Source organism: Hoplias malabaricus, chromosome 3 (assembly GCF_029633855.1).
Source record: "Hoplias malabaricus isolate fHopMal1 chromosome 3, fHopMal1.hap1, whole genome shotgun sequence".
Lineage (NCBI taxonomy): Eukaryota > Metazoa > Chordata > Actinopteri > Characiformes > Erythrinidae > Hoplias > Hoplias malabaricus.
The window spans coordinates 31,936,314-31,954,027 of record NC_089802.1 but is presented as its reverse complement, the minus strand read 5'-3'; the positions used below and the strand labels follow the sequence as shown (position 1 = coordinate 31,954,027).

Genomic DNA, 17,714 nt, shown 5'->3' with positions numbered 1-17,714 from the left:
CATTTTGAAGGCCACTGAATTGCAGATACCCTCAAGCCCCTGATGATGAAATAATTATGAGTAATGTTAGCGACTGTGCTATCAGCTGAGTGTGTTTAGATGGTCAAGCACTTCTGATATTGGAGTGTGAATGCATTATTGAAAACTACAGTTGTGCACTTCACATCCATCACTTTAACCTATCTGCCCCTCTCTTTCTCCTTAAAATATACTAAAAAATAATAGACTTACTGTGACCTTACTATGTAGTAGTTAGTGATGGAGTAAGAAATGTGGTGAAAAATCATGATCAAGAACAAACCATGTAGTCTGTGAAATATGGTAGAGGTAGTGTCATGTCATGGATGTGTATAACTCTCTTTGGAAGACTTTATTGGTGAGAAATTATGAATTCCTTTAGAAATTTCTCAACTTTAAATTTATATTCACAGATTTAAGCTGAAATAATAAAATAATGGATCCATCATCCACATTCTCACATATGGACAAGACTGTAGTTTCATAGTGATGCACTGTAATCTAATGCTGAATGGAACACTAGCCTTCTGCTAAAATGCTAACTCCTGCTAATCACTCCTCTCCCTCTTTAGGGCACTTCCCTGGCCAGGCAAATTGGGGCTGTGGCATATGCAGAGTGCACGTCTAAATACTCAGAGAACACCGTGCGGGATGTCTTCCACGTCACCACTGTGGCCTCAATGGGTCAGCTCCAACGACCACAGCTAAAGCGTTCCAACTCCCGCAGGGGCCTGAAGCGGGTTTCCCAGCAGCCACAGCGCTCAGAGATCCTGGAGCGGCCACCCCCCATCCGGAAAGACAGAGCCAAGAGCTGTGTGATCATGTAGACCACATGGCCCCAGATCTGGGATCAGTTTTAGTCACTGTACCTCACAGAGGCAACGTTTTGGTTAACTGCGCTAGTTCAGCGCTAGTTAGCAAGTTGGCATGTTCAATCACTGATTGAACAGCTTGGTTGGTGTACAGAAGTTTGAATACGCAAGGGCAGACGTATTTATTGACTGGAATTATGCTTATTTTTTAAGGTTTATGGCTTTTTACACACCACTGAGTGGACTCAAAGGACTAAACCTAAGATGGAGGTTGGTGTGTGGAACAGGAAAAAATTATTGTACAGAAATTTACAAAGGCATCTTGGAAATTTTAGGAGATAAACTCATTATGACAACAAACAGCCAACAACAAAATTGAAAATTATTGGACAACTGAGAGCCAGTCTATGATGTCATTTCCTGTCTTGAGAAGACTCCACCCCTCTGCACTTGAGATGACTCCATTTTAGTTTTGTATATTACGTTGAACACAGCACGAGAAACATGCACAAAACCTTATTAGCTTTTCCACCAATGCTCAACAGGACGAAAAACTGGACATGGTTCACCAACTTCATGATTTTTGGAAAGGGTTGTAGTCGTGTGTGAAAGAAGGTGAAAAGGGAAAGTTGATGTTTATGGTGTTTTCTATTTGGCTGTATTTGTGTGACGCTGAAATAAAACAGAAACACTTGCTGTGCTCTGATCTGAAACTGCCTCATGTCCAATTCTAGATGTTTAGCACTGGTCAATATGTTCGCACCGAGGTCTAATGTTCCACTTACCAGCCGTCTGGACATAGATTTCAGATGTTCTGCTGCAAGCTGTAACCCACTGTTTAGAAACTGGTATTGGTTTTCTTCTCATTTGTTGACAGCTGGAAATATGGAAAACCTCAATTAACATTCACCTTCATATTACAGCAGTGTTGTCATCATAAATAACATTAAAAATCGAATTATATGCTATAAAAAATATTGCCATGCATTTTTTTTTGTCCTTTTCTGATATCTTTGAAAAAACAAAAACAAATTCCAGACAGGGATTAATGACAACCCAGCTCTCTACATCACACACTACATGGTCTGTTAGCTACTGTAACAGAATTGGGCAGTGAGGGTTCTCCTCCAAGCGTGTTGTGCTCTGGTAATAATGATGTGTTAGCAGCAGTTTAAAACTAATATGTTTATATTTTACTGAACCCTCCCACTCAAATACACACACACACACACACGCTCACACACTCTCACACTTAGATCCGTGTAGTGCCAGGACATTTTTCTGTATGTGAGAAAACCACAGTGTGACATTTCACAACACTGTATAAGAAGGTCAGGACACTTGCTCGGGGCAAGGGCGGCCAGGACCTGCCCTCTCTGTTTCTCTCTCTCGCTCTCTCACACACACACACGTGCAAGTCAGAGTCCTCACAAAGATAGTAACACAAGCAGGTTTGGGATTAACTTTGGTCTACAGTTGTTTGATAAAGAAAAAGTTTTTTTCTCCACAGAACGTCCATGTTTTCATAAGACTTATGGGATTTGGTCCTCACAAAGTTGTATGTGTGTGTGTGTGTGTGTGTGTGGCGGGGGGGATGGGGGTTGAGTAATAAGTCTGTGAATATGAAAATGTCTCTCTGTTTGTACCCCTGAATAACAACTGGTGTTTGTGGGAATTAGCAAACGTGACTCAGCTGACTACAGCTGTCAACCGGTGTGTGTCTCTGTGTGTGTGTGTGTGTGTGTGTGTAATACTGTCATTGGATTGCTGCATTGTTTTAAAGGTAGAATAAGTAGAAAAATAATCCTGTTAGTGCAGATGACAGAGGGACGTGACGAGTATGTGTATGTGTGTGTGTGTGTGTGTGTGTGTGTGTGTGTGTGAGAGGTTGACACAGTCATCCTCCCTCATCCCTCCCAGCTGTCAGTGTGTTCAAACAAACAGACTTCCTTGCTTGGACACTGCTGTCTGACCCACTTCACTCCAGTGGTGGAAGATATGGTATAATTTGATCTAAACCGGGATGAATTCTATAGTTTATCGGTGCTAATGCTACCATTTTAGGAATCGGGGGCTAAGCTTTTACTAGAGGGGTCCTGGGTTATGTCCACCATTTGAATATTGTTTAAAATGTGGCTTTTTAAAAACCCATTCCTGGTGAAACAGGCACATGGTAACCTCTCCTGTCCCACCACAGTTCATTTACTAGAGCTCTCCAAGTGGAGACCTCACTGGCCTTTGGCTGCGTTATTGCCTCCTACCACACTATGTTAATATATCCATCCATAGAGGGAGTTCAGGGGTTTCCCTTCTGCCCACATCCTAAAGCCACGTCCTAAAACCTGAATGTGCACTGCCTGACTACAGCTGGAGGAGTCCCAGACAGAAAAGAGAGAAAACTACTGATGATTTAAATTAAAAACATACGTTTTGTTGGGGTGTTTTCTTGTTCTTGTTAAAAAACGCGGCTAATGCCAACACTTGAAGAACACCTCAAATAATGACCAGTTGCTTTAAAATGCAGGCACTGGGATCATAGCAGTCCGGCTACACACATATATCTGTGTATATCTCTCCACAGAGAAGTAGGACATGAAAAAGTGATGGTGTGAAGCAGCTGCACATGATCCCAATGTCAAATGTGCTGTTTAGAGGAGGATAAAATCACCCAAATCCATTGTGGAGTAGTGGGAAAGGTTTGTTTTGTTTTCTTAAATAGTACAACAGTAATTATTTTCTGAATTTGGTTTTAAATGGGAATAATCTTATGTTTTTTCATAAATAGCTCTTGGAAATTATACACCAAAGTAAGGTCAGTCTCTGATTTTGCACAGCACTCTAGGAACAGACGGGCGTCATTGTCACTGGTTAATGAAGCTTTTACAGCAGCTTGCTTCAGTGTGTGTGTGTGTTTTCTGTTGATTGTAGTCTACCTCCTGCATGACTCACACTCTCAACTTCTCTTCCTCTGCCTCATTAATCGATCCCTCGCTCGCTTCCTCCGATTAAGATGCCGACTGTTCTTCTGCTGGGACAACAAATGAATGCACTCCTCCCTTCATTTCCATAAGACAGTGAAAGGAAGAGAGAGAGAGAGAGAATGTCAGACTGAAATGCCAAAGATCACATTCACAGTCACTTGGCTGAGATTTCATACCGCTGACCGATCCATGCTCGGCCGATTCGGCAGATTCTTTTGTGGACACTGTATCTCTGATGGTCAGCCTTTACAAGACTCACAGTGAGTCTGGAAGTGTGTAGACACCCCTCACAATTAGTGAACTGATGTTCAGTTGTCTTCAGTAGTACAAATACAGCATTAAAGCATTCTGGAACAGCTTTACATGAGCCTAAGGTCACCACGCCACACACTGGGCTTTGGAGCAGTGGAAGGGTGCCCTCCTGAGTGATGGAGCTCCATCCGGTAGTTTTGGAATGAGCTGGAGTGAAGTTTATGATCCGAAGTTTATTATCCAACATCAGATCCTTGGTCCTCTTTATAGATGTAAAGTTCCTGCACAGTTTCTGTTGCTCGTTCTCTGTTTCTTCATCAGTGGACACAGGACGCTAGCGGCCGGCTGTTTTTGTTTGGTGGATGATTCTCTGTCCAGCAGTGGCACTGAGGGCTTTAAAACTTCAGCAGCACTGCTGTGTCTGATCCACTCGCACCAGCACAACACACACTAACACACCAGCACCACGTCAGTGTCACTGCAGCGCTGAGAATGATCCACCACCACATCACACCTGCTCTGTGGGGGTCCTGAGCGCTGACAAACACAATAGAAGTGGACTATTAAAGAATGCAGAACATACTACAGTGTGTTTTTGCAGGAAGACAAAGTGCACAGTGGAGCACAGTGAAGCTGATAAAATAGAGAGTGCTGATACTAGGAGGAGGTAAGAACTCCCTGGCAATACGGGTGATGTCAGAAGGACTGTATAGAAAAAGCAAGTGTCCAAATACTTTTGGTTACATGATGTATCTCTCCTTCTCTTACCACACTATCTAATGAATAATACACAGAGGGTTGGCTGGAGTATAGACAGAGCTATTTTAAAATTGGGCTCCTACATGTTCTGTCACCATCGTCATCATCATCATCATCTCTCTCTCTCTCTCTCTCTCACACACACACACACACACACACACTTGCTCTCTAGTCAATGATACAAAATCCTCCATCCTATTCTATTATTCTGTTTAACACATAACGTGTGTGTGTAATAACCAAAATCCTTCCTTTCCTCGTACCTGTGCCTGTCTTAGTAAGCCTTCTGTATCAATGGAAAAAAGAAAACAGTTAAAAGAGGATCAAATCTGCACATTATGCAAATGAGCATAATATACCAGTATGTTTATTCATGTCTGTGTTTAAAACTGTTGCTAACACCAAGCCAATGCAGCTCAAAACGCTTGGAGGGGAACATAAACTTCCTGGTTTCTATGTAAATGAATGGGGAGTGGGACTAACCTTGCAACTTATTTATTTCATCTGTTTATATGTTTACATAAACAAATGTTACGTTAGTAAATATTATTTAGAGGATTAATTAAATTATTTGTTATTTTGATGATTATTTAAATAAAATATAGTTATATCCTCTGAGTTTATGTTTAGAGAAAAAATATTTTTTTATATATATTTTTTTTTTATATATATATATATATATATCCATTAATTAGGTCTTTAAAGTCTCTGGTGTAGACTTTGTATCAAAAATATCCAAATAAATTTATAATATAAATTCCTAAATATGAGGCAAAAATAAGAATTTGCCCCCTCCAGGGTGTGTTCCCGCTTTGCGCCCAGTGATTCCAGGTAGGCTCTGGACCCACCGCGACCCTACAGTGTGTTATGAATGAATGAAAATAAGAATTAGAAAGCGATATTAGAAGAGAAAAGTTATGGATGCACAAAAAAAAAAGTGATCTCAAACTTAAAACGTATAATTTGCAAACAACCGATTTAGTCGTATACTTAGGGTTGCCAACTTTCTGCAATCAACATAAGGAACACAGAGGCAACCACTTATCAAAAACAGTTTCATCATAGTGACCACACAGCAACTGCTTAGTAACAGCCTGGAATGCCTTAGGAACTGCGAACACTTGGGAACTGCGTAATCTGTGCAATCCTTCTGCATTCTAGTTGTGTGTCCTAGTTGGAAACAACAGGGCTTTGCACTACACTGATCATGGCCAGTAGGCCTGCAATTAAACCCAGTCACTGCCCACCAAGACCCAGCTGTCCAACACAGAGAAATCCAATTCATACAAGATCATCTACAACAGACACTGACAAAGGGAGGACACTGGCAGGAAAAACGGCTTGAGGAGGAAACCTTTAGAGGCTGGCGATGTTTACCGAGCCAAAAAGAGATCAATAGCACAGCGGGAGCTAGACATGGTTGCCATAGGCAACTCCAAATGCAAACAGAATGGAAACAAAATGTCGCTTCAAACACAACTTGGACTCCCTGGTATCACGGACCGTCGGGATGGGGATGATGTTAGCTCTGAGATGGAAATAGCTCTGAAAATGGTTGCCTTTGACTGCTTGTTTACACAAACCCTGTTTCCAGAAAAGTTGGGAAATTTTGTTAAATCATTAATAATCATTTGTAACTTTCAGGTAGAAAGGGCAACAGTGACATGTTGTTTGTCAGATACTGGAAGCATCAATTAACTCAAAAATGCAAAGCTGAAATTTAAGAATATTAACACATTATCATTAATGTCTAAAAGAACACTCTGTTTGAGGTAAATTCATTAAACGTGGTGGGTAAATGGCTAAAATTATTAATAAATATGTGCTGAAGGAGAAGACGAAGTAAGGTCAGTACCCTGCAAGATCTGAGGTTTAATAGTGTAGATGAATGTTGGTTCACTATTTGGCAAACAACAGGTCACTGTTGCTCTTTCTATCCATGTGTTTTAACAGATTATTAATTATTTTTAACAGCATAAAATCATTTAAAAAACAGACTTCAAAGCATTCATAAACATTTATAAGGGTGGTCAAGTTCTAAAATGGGGCGGCACGGTGGTGCAGCAGGTAGATGTCGCAGTCACACAGCTCCAGGGACCTGGAGGTTGTGGGTTCGATTCCCGCTCCGGGTGACTGTCTGTGAGGAGTGTGGTGTGTTCTCCCCGTGTCCATGTGGGTTCCTCCGGGTGACTGTCTGTGAGGAGTGTGGTGTGTGTTGCCCTGTGAAGGACTGGCGCCCCCTCCAGGGTGTATTCCCGCCTTGCGCCCAATGATTCAAGGTAGGCTCTGGAACCACCGCGATCCTGAACTGGATAAGGGTTACAGATAATGAATGAATGAAGGAATGTTCTAAAATGGTGCTGTTCATCTTTATGTAACTGACAAATGTACAAAGACATAATTTCCGGTCACGGTCACACAGCTCCAGGGACCTGGAGGTTGGGGGTGTCTGTGAGGAGTTTGGTGTGTTCGCGTGTGTGTCACCCTGTGAAGGACTGGCGCCCCCTCCAGGGTGTATTCCCGCCTTGCGCCCAGTGATTCCAGGTAGACTCTGGACCCACGGTGACCCTCAACTGGATAAGGGTTACAGATAATGAATAAATGAATTAACTTTTTTTTTTTTTTTTTTTCGAAAAATTTTGAATTCCTGTAATACACTTCAGAAAAGTAGGGACACAGATAGAAAATGTTTGGTGCATCACAAAGAGTAGAATCAGATGATAGCAAACAGAGCGTTGAGCAGCTCAAGTCTCATAACAAGAATGGGCAAAAAAATTCACTTGCAAAACTGAAACAGTCAGTATCTTCAGTTCCCAAATGATTAAGAAGTATGATTACAAGAAAAGGTGATACAGCCCAGTGGTAAACATGCCACGGTTTGTTTTTTGAGTGTCTTGTAGGCGTCAATCTCTATGTTTTTATATTTTTATCAAATAGAATTAAATATGTATTTGAAAACACTGATAATTTTTACTTTGTCCTTTTGTCTGTTACATAAAGGTTCGAATGTGAATGATCAAATTACAGATTTAAATTTTTATTTCAATTTTAGAAAGTGTTATGGGGTTTGTTCACACCACATTCCCATATTTGGACACCATTTCACACTCCTTTTCCTACTACATTTCTTCTAAAGTTGCTGCAGTAACAGCTACGGCTTGGATGCTGTTGTGAGCAGCAGTTGATGACAGCCACATACACATTACTGAGGTCAGGTACTGATGATAAATAATGAGATCTGGATCCCTAACACCACTCCAACTCATCCCAAATGTATTACATGGCACTCCATCACTCCAGAATACACACTTCCACTGTTCCACAACCCAATGCAGGAAGGCCTTGCACCTCTCTAGCCAATGCTTGACATTGGGCATGATGACCCTAGGCCCTAAAATCTACCCAATCCTACAGCTCATTTCTGTAGAAATGCTGGATAAGCAGGTGTCCACAATTGATCAGCGCACTTTTATGGAGAGAATTCCTGGCGCAGTGAACTGGAATGGGGTGAGATTTGGCTTTGGGATCAGGAATGTCTGCGCTCCACAAATCATGACTCTGCTTTAATTCCTGCCAGAGCAAGGCACTATCTCTCTGAGCCAGACCGGGGAAGTGTGGAGACTAAACAAAAGAAAAAATGGAGAGAAAAGCAGAGAAGAGAGTGGGGGGAAAGCCAGGATGTGCTTAGGAGGTGACAGATTCAATGGTTCTGCCAGATACTCTGACCTGAGAGCGAGAGAAAGACAGAGAGAGAGAGAGGACAACAGTGTTTTGAGCAGGAACAGGATCTGTTTTAGGTTTTCAAACATTATTGTAGCCTTTTTGTGTCATGGCTGCTGTCATGTCTTGGCCACAGTTTTGTGGTTTGTGATCAATGTGCTTCAGAAAAGCTTTCCTTGGCCTAGCACCCTGCGTAATTCAACTCCATCCATTATTCTTTGCCTCCTCTAATTATACCTTCTTTTACCCTGGTTGTTGCTAATATATCATTGGTTTCTTGGGGGTGTGCTGGGAGATTTATCGAAGTCTGACAAAATTAAGCTGGGAACGTGAAAACCTCCAGGATGAAGGGTCACCTCATATTTTTCAAACTGCTGATAATGATCATAATGAGTCATTTAGCCTCAGCACGCTTGTAGGAGAGCACTGATTTTAAATAGTTTTTTCCTCTGTAACTCTTACTGGGAAACTACAATTTAAAATAAAACACCATACAAAAGAATTTAATTTCAGTGAACTTCCCAAACACTAATTAAGTATAGCAATGAAGTACATAACTCAAGTATTTTATTTTTTTACTCCAGCAGAATAAATGAAACTGCTCTTGGGCCTCTTTTCAGGGTCATTCTTTCACAGTGACCTTGTCTAAGACCCCAGTGACCACTCGAGGAGATTGATGTCTCTGAAGAGGATGCATATGGAAGAAGGGCAGACATCATTACAGTACAGCCAAGAGACAGAAGGGTCAAACAGGGCAGAGAGAGAGAGAGATACTCCCATCAGAGGTCAGGGGAAGAAATAGGCAATTGTGCACAGATCACAAATATTACACAAAAAAATATAACATTTAGCATGTTTTACTGGAGGAGACCTGCAGAGACAGGGAGAACACACCACCCTTTTTTTTATCACACTCTGGAGTTTGTTATGGAATTTGTTTACCATTACCATTGGATTAATTATAATACAGCTTTATTGGTGCTCAACACGCTTGGAGGAGAACACTACATGCCCAGATGTGTTATGTCAGCTAACATTGCATAATCATTACCTTCCACAACCAGGAAGAGAGCTTTCTCGGACATCTTCCATTTGGTTTCTGAAAGCTAGGACACGGGCAGTGTTCGACCCAGAAATCTCGAGATAAATGGACTGAGACCATGAGAGTTGCACCACTTGCTAAAGCTTTTTAAGTTGTTGTTTACTCCTCATACAGTATACAGTACCTAAGGGAAAATACATTACATGAATGCCCCTTCCTGTCTTATTACACCTTCCCTTTCCGACCTTTGTTTTTCCTGCAGCTTTTCTTGTTTTTTCTATTGTTTGTCCTTATCGTTTAAATAAAAAAAAAACAATTTCTCACACTCGACTGGCTCCCCAACGCCCAGAGATCAGCCTCTGGACAGCGGCCCCTCAAATGAACTGAAAACAACCCCCACCACCAGCTCAGCCACTTTGTCTGGCTGCGTGACTCACACTGGACTCGCTCCAGCAGCATCAGCTACATCGTCTACGCTCTGCTACAACTTGACCTATTTAAAACAAGCATTTAACACAAACACACACTCAGAAACACAAATATTAGAGTCCTTCCAGACCCTCCACCACATCCAAATGTGACTCCTTGAACATTTTGTGTAATTGTCTCTCTCAAAGCTCGCACAAACAAGCAGAGAATTCCTAACGGTTGTGTTAGCCTTCAGTCCAGACCATATTTAGCTGAGAAAAGGAAATGTAAAGTTTCCTGTGTTTGTGGATGTAACGTAGTTCAGTGCCTACACTTTGTTTTTGTTTTGAGGAAAAAACAAGTCATTCATAACATTTTTGACTTTTTGTCAATTTCCCCAAAGGGATTAATAATGTAATTCTTCTTCAACATCCAATAGTGTCTCTACCAGAACAAAACATCTCAATTTTTAAACCTCTCCATAAATTGAAAATAGGAGCCTGCAGGGTCTTGGGGTCCTGGTCTTGGCTTCAACCCTAATTCAGCTCAAAGTCAGTGAGAATTTCAGTAAATCCATTTCCCTCTAACAGGCCAGAAAACATCTGTAAGTGGACTGACACACAGGTGTGAGTGTGTAAGTGACTGGGTGAGTGTGTGAAACTGTCCACAGGTGTGAGTGTGAGTGACTGGGAGAGTGTGTGAAATTGTCCACAGGTGTGAGTGTGTGAGTGACTGGGTGAGTGTGTGAAACTGTCCACAGGTGTGAGTGTGAGTGACTGGGAGAGTGTGTGAAATTGTCCACAGGTGTGAGTGTGTGAGTGACTGGGTGAGTGTGTGAAACTGTCCACAGATGTGAGTGTGTGAGTGACTGTGTGAAACTGTCCACAGATGTGAGTGTGTGAGTGACTGGGTGAGTGTATGAAACTGTCCACAGGTGTGAGTGTGTGAGTGACTGGGTGAGTGTATGAAACTGTCCACAGGTGTGAGTGTGTGAGTGACTGGGTGAGTGTGTGAAATTGTCCACAGGCGTGAATGTATGAGTGACTGTCCTGTGATGGACTGGTGCCGTGTCCAGTGTGTGTTCCTGACTTGTGCCCTATGATTCTGGGTGGGCTCCAGACACATCACTACCCTGAACAGAACAAAGTGTTTACACAAAATGACTTAACGAATGAATGAAGGAATTAGTTAATTTGAAAATACTAGCTGTAATTCTGACTGAGATTAAATTCCATCAAGAACCATTACAAAAAGCTCCAGAAGAATGGAAATGTCACCAACAGCCTCTGAACACCAGCTCATCCTCATCTTCTGAAGTCAGGGGCAGAACGGATACAAATGTTTAGTTGTGGTGAAGGTCTAAGAAGCAGGATGACATCTCATGTGATAAGTGTATGTAAACACACACACACACACACACACACACACACACACCAGACACTACAGATGGCTTCCAAGATTGCTCAGTGTTGATTTCCCTGATGAAAACATTAAACATTGCTGTTAATCTTAAGCTTTCTGAAAAATCTATAAAACACACACTTCCCTTTGCCCCAGATTCCCCTCAGCCACATTCAGTGTTTGAGATTCGATTGTGAGGATGGGTTCCAAAATCAGCCGAGATAAGTAATGTTTTCATGGCTGAATGCGATCAAATCCTCACAGAAATATTCCAGCCTTAAACCTCCTCTGAAAAGTAGAAGCTGTTACTGCAGCAAAGAGCTCTCACGTTTAATACAATGGAAACTAAATTCTGGATAAACTTGTGTCCAAATTTGTTTATTTATTTATTGTTTGCAGAATACAGTAAACAGGTATTTAACAGAGGGTCAGAAACAACAAGAAAGAGGCAAATGGAGTTTATTTAACGACTCCACAAAGTTTGGGGCAAACACACTCCATGATAGCTTGTGTAAATAAGACTCCGTTAGCTTGTTAGCAACCCAGACATATATCGGTCCACTGGCGTAAAAGGTTTGAACACCACTGACTGTTGACCACTGCTGGTCCACTATCACACCACTCATTTTACTGTAATGTGTACAGGATAAAACTAATTTTTAATCTCCTCAAACACATTTGAAATTCTGACTTTTATTCTGGAAAACAAACTAATACAAGTATTACCAACAACTATGAGAGATATAATGAGTATAAGCCTGATATATAATAATTAAATGATAAAAATGTTGACACTGTGCTGGAGTAAAATTATTTACTAATCTTATTTATACACAATAACAAAAAGAACCTAATGAAGGAAAAAATTGTAAATTGAACTGTGAATGGAAAAGTGCTCAAATGTGGTATTTTGTCTTAAATTCTGTTTAATCACCAGTGGTCCGCTCAGAAAACGCTGTGTAAAACACTAGTGGACCTCCAGCTTTGCCCTCAGCGGGTCAGCAGTGGTCCTCCGTCTCCTTGGTGTTAGGGTAGCTATTAGATGCATGTGCTACACTGGAAACGGCATTAAAGATTAAAGGCGTAAAGTTCTGCGTTTGGCATGAGGGGGAAAGCTGTGCACATCTGAATGTCGGCCAAACTTCGGCTTTAAAGTTACACTGTCCTCTCCTACACACCGCTTTGAGAAAGTGCCATCACTCGCGGGTTTAATGTTCTGGAACACGGTCCTCTGAGCCCTCCCTCACATTCCGAGATGACGGCTATCACACCGTAAAGAGATTTAACGGCTGATTAACCTCGGATACCTGGCTACTCTGCGGTTTCTGCACGGTGTCTCCCAGCATTGGACGAGCAGCTTCTCCTTCAGGAACTTAACAAATCAGAAAATTCACACCCCCTTCATCGAAGCACATCCACATGACGTTATACAAGAACACGAATCGATGTTTTTTACTCATCAAAGCTCATTAATTCATCTTCCGTAAACGCTTTGTCCTGATGAGGGTTGCGGTGGATCTGGAAAATACTGGTATCATTTAGGTCAGGAAAACACCTTAGACAGGTCTCCAGTCTCTCATGGTGTGTTCAGTTAAATCAATTTGTGATTTTTCAGTTTCATCTTTTGTGTTTCTGTACTGTAGAGGTGCCTAAAACACATTAACACCCTGAAAATGTTTCATTTGCTGTTACATAATCAAAATTATTATCTACATCATTAAAAATACCAGCAATGACAGTAGAAATGGCTATAATAACTAATAACTACTAAAGCAGTTTTACTCTATGTGCACACTAGTATAAACAAAGGCTTCCCTAAAGATAGAAATATACCTTAGTGAAAGCCATAAGTAATAAACCTTAATCCTTGTTTTGTGAAAATAATCACAAAATAATATCACTTTACCTTGAAATATGGGGTGAAATATAGTTAATTTCACGTCATTATTTATTATAAAGCTGTTTAGGCTCTGGCAGATAGTCCTCTCACTGCTTGGCCCCAAATCCCAAAAGGGAAACCATTGGCTCAGGAGCTGTTCAATGCTTTTCTCTTATTGGCTTAAATGAAATAAAATATTTTTTTAAATTAATGACATAAGAGGGATAATGTCTTCTCTTATTGCCTACTTTTGGTGGCTTAGTTGTAAAAATGTGTTGAAGCTAAACCTGTTATCAGCTAAAATCAGCAAGTCGTATTTTAGCCTGCTAGCGCTTATTGAGAGATAAGTTCAAAATACCAAGTGTAGATTAAAATAATTAGTTATTAATATTTTGTCATAGGGAAAAGATCAGTAATCAACCCCTAAGAGTAAACATTATCATCAGCATTTTGTACCTATGTGTACAATTTAAATTTAGAAATGACAACAAAGCCCACTTAAGCTGATCATACTATGTAACCACATGACTGAGTTGCATGTGTTATCAGTGGCTACTATATATTTGTTGTTACAAGAGCCAATAAACAGCCAACTTCCAGTTGAAGCAGTGCTAAGCCCATTCACTGATGCATACCATAGCTAAGGAAATCCAAGGTGATCTTAAGTGGGCAAAGCAATATTCTTGGGACTGAGAAACTAATGAGTTAGTATAAAAATGTTTGAAAATGTACATTTAGAAGAGAAAAAAAACAGTGGCTTACATAATTGTCTTAATTAACCTCTCAGTGTCAGCTATGATTTATATTGTTATAACTTATTAATCCACTCAGTGTTTACACTTCTATTTTGTGTGTAAAAACCTTTGCTACAGCCCCGAGAGTTTCTCATGGCCAGTTATATAAGAGCCGAACAACTAAAATAACGTCCAGAACTGGCAGTGAAACCAGCAGAAACCTTCAGAGCTAATGTGAAGTGACATAATGTCTGTCACCTTTAACAAAAAAAAAACAAAAAACCCAGAAATCACACAGGGGTGCAAGAGGCTGTCCCAAATATCTGCTGACCCATCCTTCGCAGGAGTAAGGACATGAGAAAATAAACTCAGAGATATGGAAAAAACAGTAATTGTTCCGCTAAAGGCAGCAGGCTTATATGTTTACGGAAATGTCTTAAGGGATATGTGTATAAGAGTGACCAAGCACACTCGGCAGAAAAAAATCTCTGTAATGTCTGACCTTTACCACAATATACTCAAAACAGCAGCACTCCACCCCATAATTCACATCATTATGGACATTTTGTTACATGTAAAGGTTGATATCAGTAGCTAGGAAATAGCACATAAGCTAACAGAGCTAACATGGGTCCACTTTGTATGAACCATTCTCTGAAATTAAATTCAACATTCATGACTGTATTCAGAATTTGTTTCCTCACCATTTGCTAGCTCTCCAGTCTGTTTGTGCATTAGAAACAGGTCAAATTTGTTTACAAAGACCCGCAGTGTCAGTAAACAAGTAAAAAACAAGTGGCTCATTCAGATATGCTAACCTTCCCCTCTCTCTGCTCACAGCATATTGCTTTATTTATGATTTTTCAGATTATTTAGGAACCCCTCTTATTTCTGGAGACTGCTGCCTGCATGACAGTAGACCTATAGTGTTACAAACTAAACAAATTGTGTTACATATGGATTTCTATGGTAATTCAAAGAGTGAATAAACACATACAAGTTAACAAAGTCACTCCTGCCATGTACAAAGAAGTCGTTTTTCTCTTCAAACCTATTGTTCCACCCTAAAATACGCAGAGCTTCTGAACATAAACAAACCTAATAGATGTTCTAAACTTTGACTTATTCACTATATAGTGCCCTATTTTGTGTTCCACTCACCTGCATGTGTTGTGTTCAAAATCGTTCGCTCCTGAACCCAGTTCCCCATAATAGTACACTATATAGTGAATAATATGAGAGAATAGTGAATAGGGAGCCATTATGGACACATTTTTATGAGTAAAAACAAATCTGATCATAATATTTGACATGTATCTAGAGGAAACATACATAATGAGATGATTCCAATGCATATTTGCCATTTTCTCCAGGGGAAGAGCTAAAAGGTCTTGATATCACATCAATCACATCTCGTAAACTTGTGTATCATCTAGAATTCCAAGTTTACCAGTGGTAAATGTGACTTTGTCTGCTGTTCAGATGCAATTTACAAGTGGGAAAATTGGTATCACTCGAATGCAGCATTAAGCTGTCAATGCAGCCATTTTGAATTCATTGTGGTTGTAATGTTATACCAATAACAGGCCATTACAAATAAATCTTAAAGGCACAGGCTATGGGTCCCTATTTATGTTTTAGGTGTAATTTGAGTCACTCGTAATTTATAGTAAACATTGTAGTTCACTGAATGAGGTGAATGTGGACCAGGAAGCATTGGGAGTTCCATTGCTTAATAACAAGTAAACAAGCACTTAGTGAACATCACTATTTAGCACAATACCAAAGGGGGACATTAATAGAGAGATTAGGGAGTCATTTTGGTCACAGCCACAGTGTCCAATTATATAAAAAATGACAAATAGATGCAAATGTATCATGCACAGATGAATTTTGACTGATTTTAGTTCTCTCTCAGTCTCTTGACGTACAACTCAGCGACAGAATTTTGGAGAACTTTTTAAATATAACTGGAATTCCCCTTTAAGTAATTTCAGTGCACATTAGCAAATTCCACATTTGTGAAAGGAAATGCAGGAGAACACACACACACATTTACACTGAGGCACTGAAGCACTGAGTGAAAACTCAAGTCAGCATCCTCTTTCCAGCCCCCTCCACCAGTCCTGACGCTGAGCTTTTAATTTCTTGTTGGTGCTGTGGTTCCGCTGCCTTCTTCCTTTCTTCTGCAAGAAATCTATTCAGGGAAATCAGCTCCTGAATAAAAACACAGAGAAATTACACAGCACAGCTGCTGAACAGACACTGGAGCAAAGGGAAGCAGCAAAACAATAGCTTACATTTAGATCTGAATCATCTGCATGTGTATGTTCATTAAATAAATATATTTTTCTGGAAAAGTTGTGATGCAACTTTAAAATGCAATGAAAACTATATTTTTTTATTCTCTTGGACATTTATTTAACTGACAAAAGCAAAAATAAAAGATTTCCAATGTTTTCACTGAACAAATTGATTGTATGTTGTAAATATAATCTGATTTCAAATTTGATGCTTCCAATACACGCGGAAAAGTTGGGACAGGGATAAATATGAGGACAAACTTACACTTTAAATATTCCATTCTACGCAGGTGAATATGAAAGGTATAATAATAGCACTAGTCTCCGCAGCAGAGAGGGGTCATAGCTCACAACTTCTTTCTAAACATCATCAGAGAATGTTCAAACAGTTCAAAAAGAACAATTTTTTCAGTGCAAAGAATTTAGGTCTTTTACTGTATACTGTACATAATACTGTTAAGGCAAATCCACATAAAGCCCAGTCTGTATAGGACAAGACCAGAAACCAACCACTGCTGAATGTTTGTGTGACCTTAGACAGAATTGAATGAGAAACCATGATTTCACTGTGATAAATATAGCCACATGGACTCGGGTGTAGATTGTAAAACCACTGTCACTTAACACAGTCTGCCACTGCTTTAAGAAATGCCAGCTGAAACTCTGTTACACAAGAGAAAGCCATACACCAATTCTATGCAAAAACACTGCTGAGGTTATTGTGATTATACCACAGTTCGTTATGGCAGTTTATTATTAGGCTTTAAGATAAACAACAGATCATTTTAAACAAATCTTATTTATCAACCTTCCGCGAGGAAAAATAGTTCTATTCCGTCACACATTCCTTTTGCTCTTTTCAACGTACTCTAGATCTTTAACTTGTGCGATGTTAAACCCGTCAGGTTAAACCCGGCAGGCATAAACGCATCAAGTCACTATAATGTCATGGTTTAACCATTGTTTACAGCGGATTCAGATCATAGTAATATATATCATACACTAAACGATGGCAATTCTCTCTGTTAAAGTTAAAAGTGAGTATTTTGGAGTATCGCTCCAGAGCCATGCTGCTGAACTGGTGAACGGGAGCAGCAAAGAAAACAGACGCACCTCGATTCGAGTTAAACACAATCACAGAAACCACATAGACGTAGAAATTTAATTATTTATTTATTTATAATGGTCAACTGTGTCATAAACTCTTTACTTTAGAGTATTTTAAGGTATGGAAATGGAAACAGAACCGATACCCTGTTGGGTAAAATAGCCCAGGCACAGCGCTCTCTTGTAAGCCATGGCATCGTTGCTAGGTTACATGTATTTTGCGGAGTGATACCTAAAGAGCTTCGGTCAGAGTGCCGTTATCGTGTAATATTGGCACTCCTGAAACGGCTTTCAGCCA

At 40.1% G+C, this 17,714-nt stretch overlaps 1 protein-coding gene across 1 annotated transcript in view; it reads left to right on the top strand.

The window, feature by feature from the left end:
• Positions 1 to 1,788, top strand: part of LOC136692541 (rho-related GTP-binding protein RhoN-like) — a 43,558-nt gene extending 41,770 nt beyond the window's left edge. Inside the window, exon 5 of the mRNA XM_066666042.1 lies at positions 591 to 1,788. Within this exon, the coding sequence (XP_066522139.1) occupies positions 591 to 845 (255 nt within the window). The 3' untranslated portion in view covers positions 846 to 1,788. The remainder of the gene's footprint in view (positions 1 to 590) is intronic.
• The last annotated feature ends 15,926 nt before the right edge of the window (positions 1,789 to 17,714 follow it).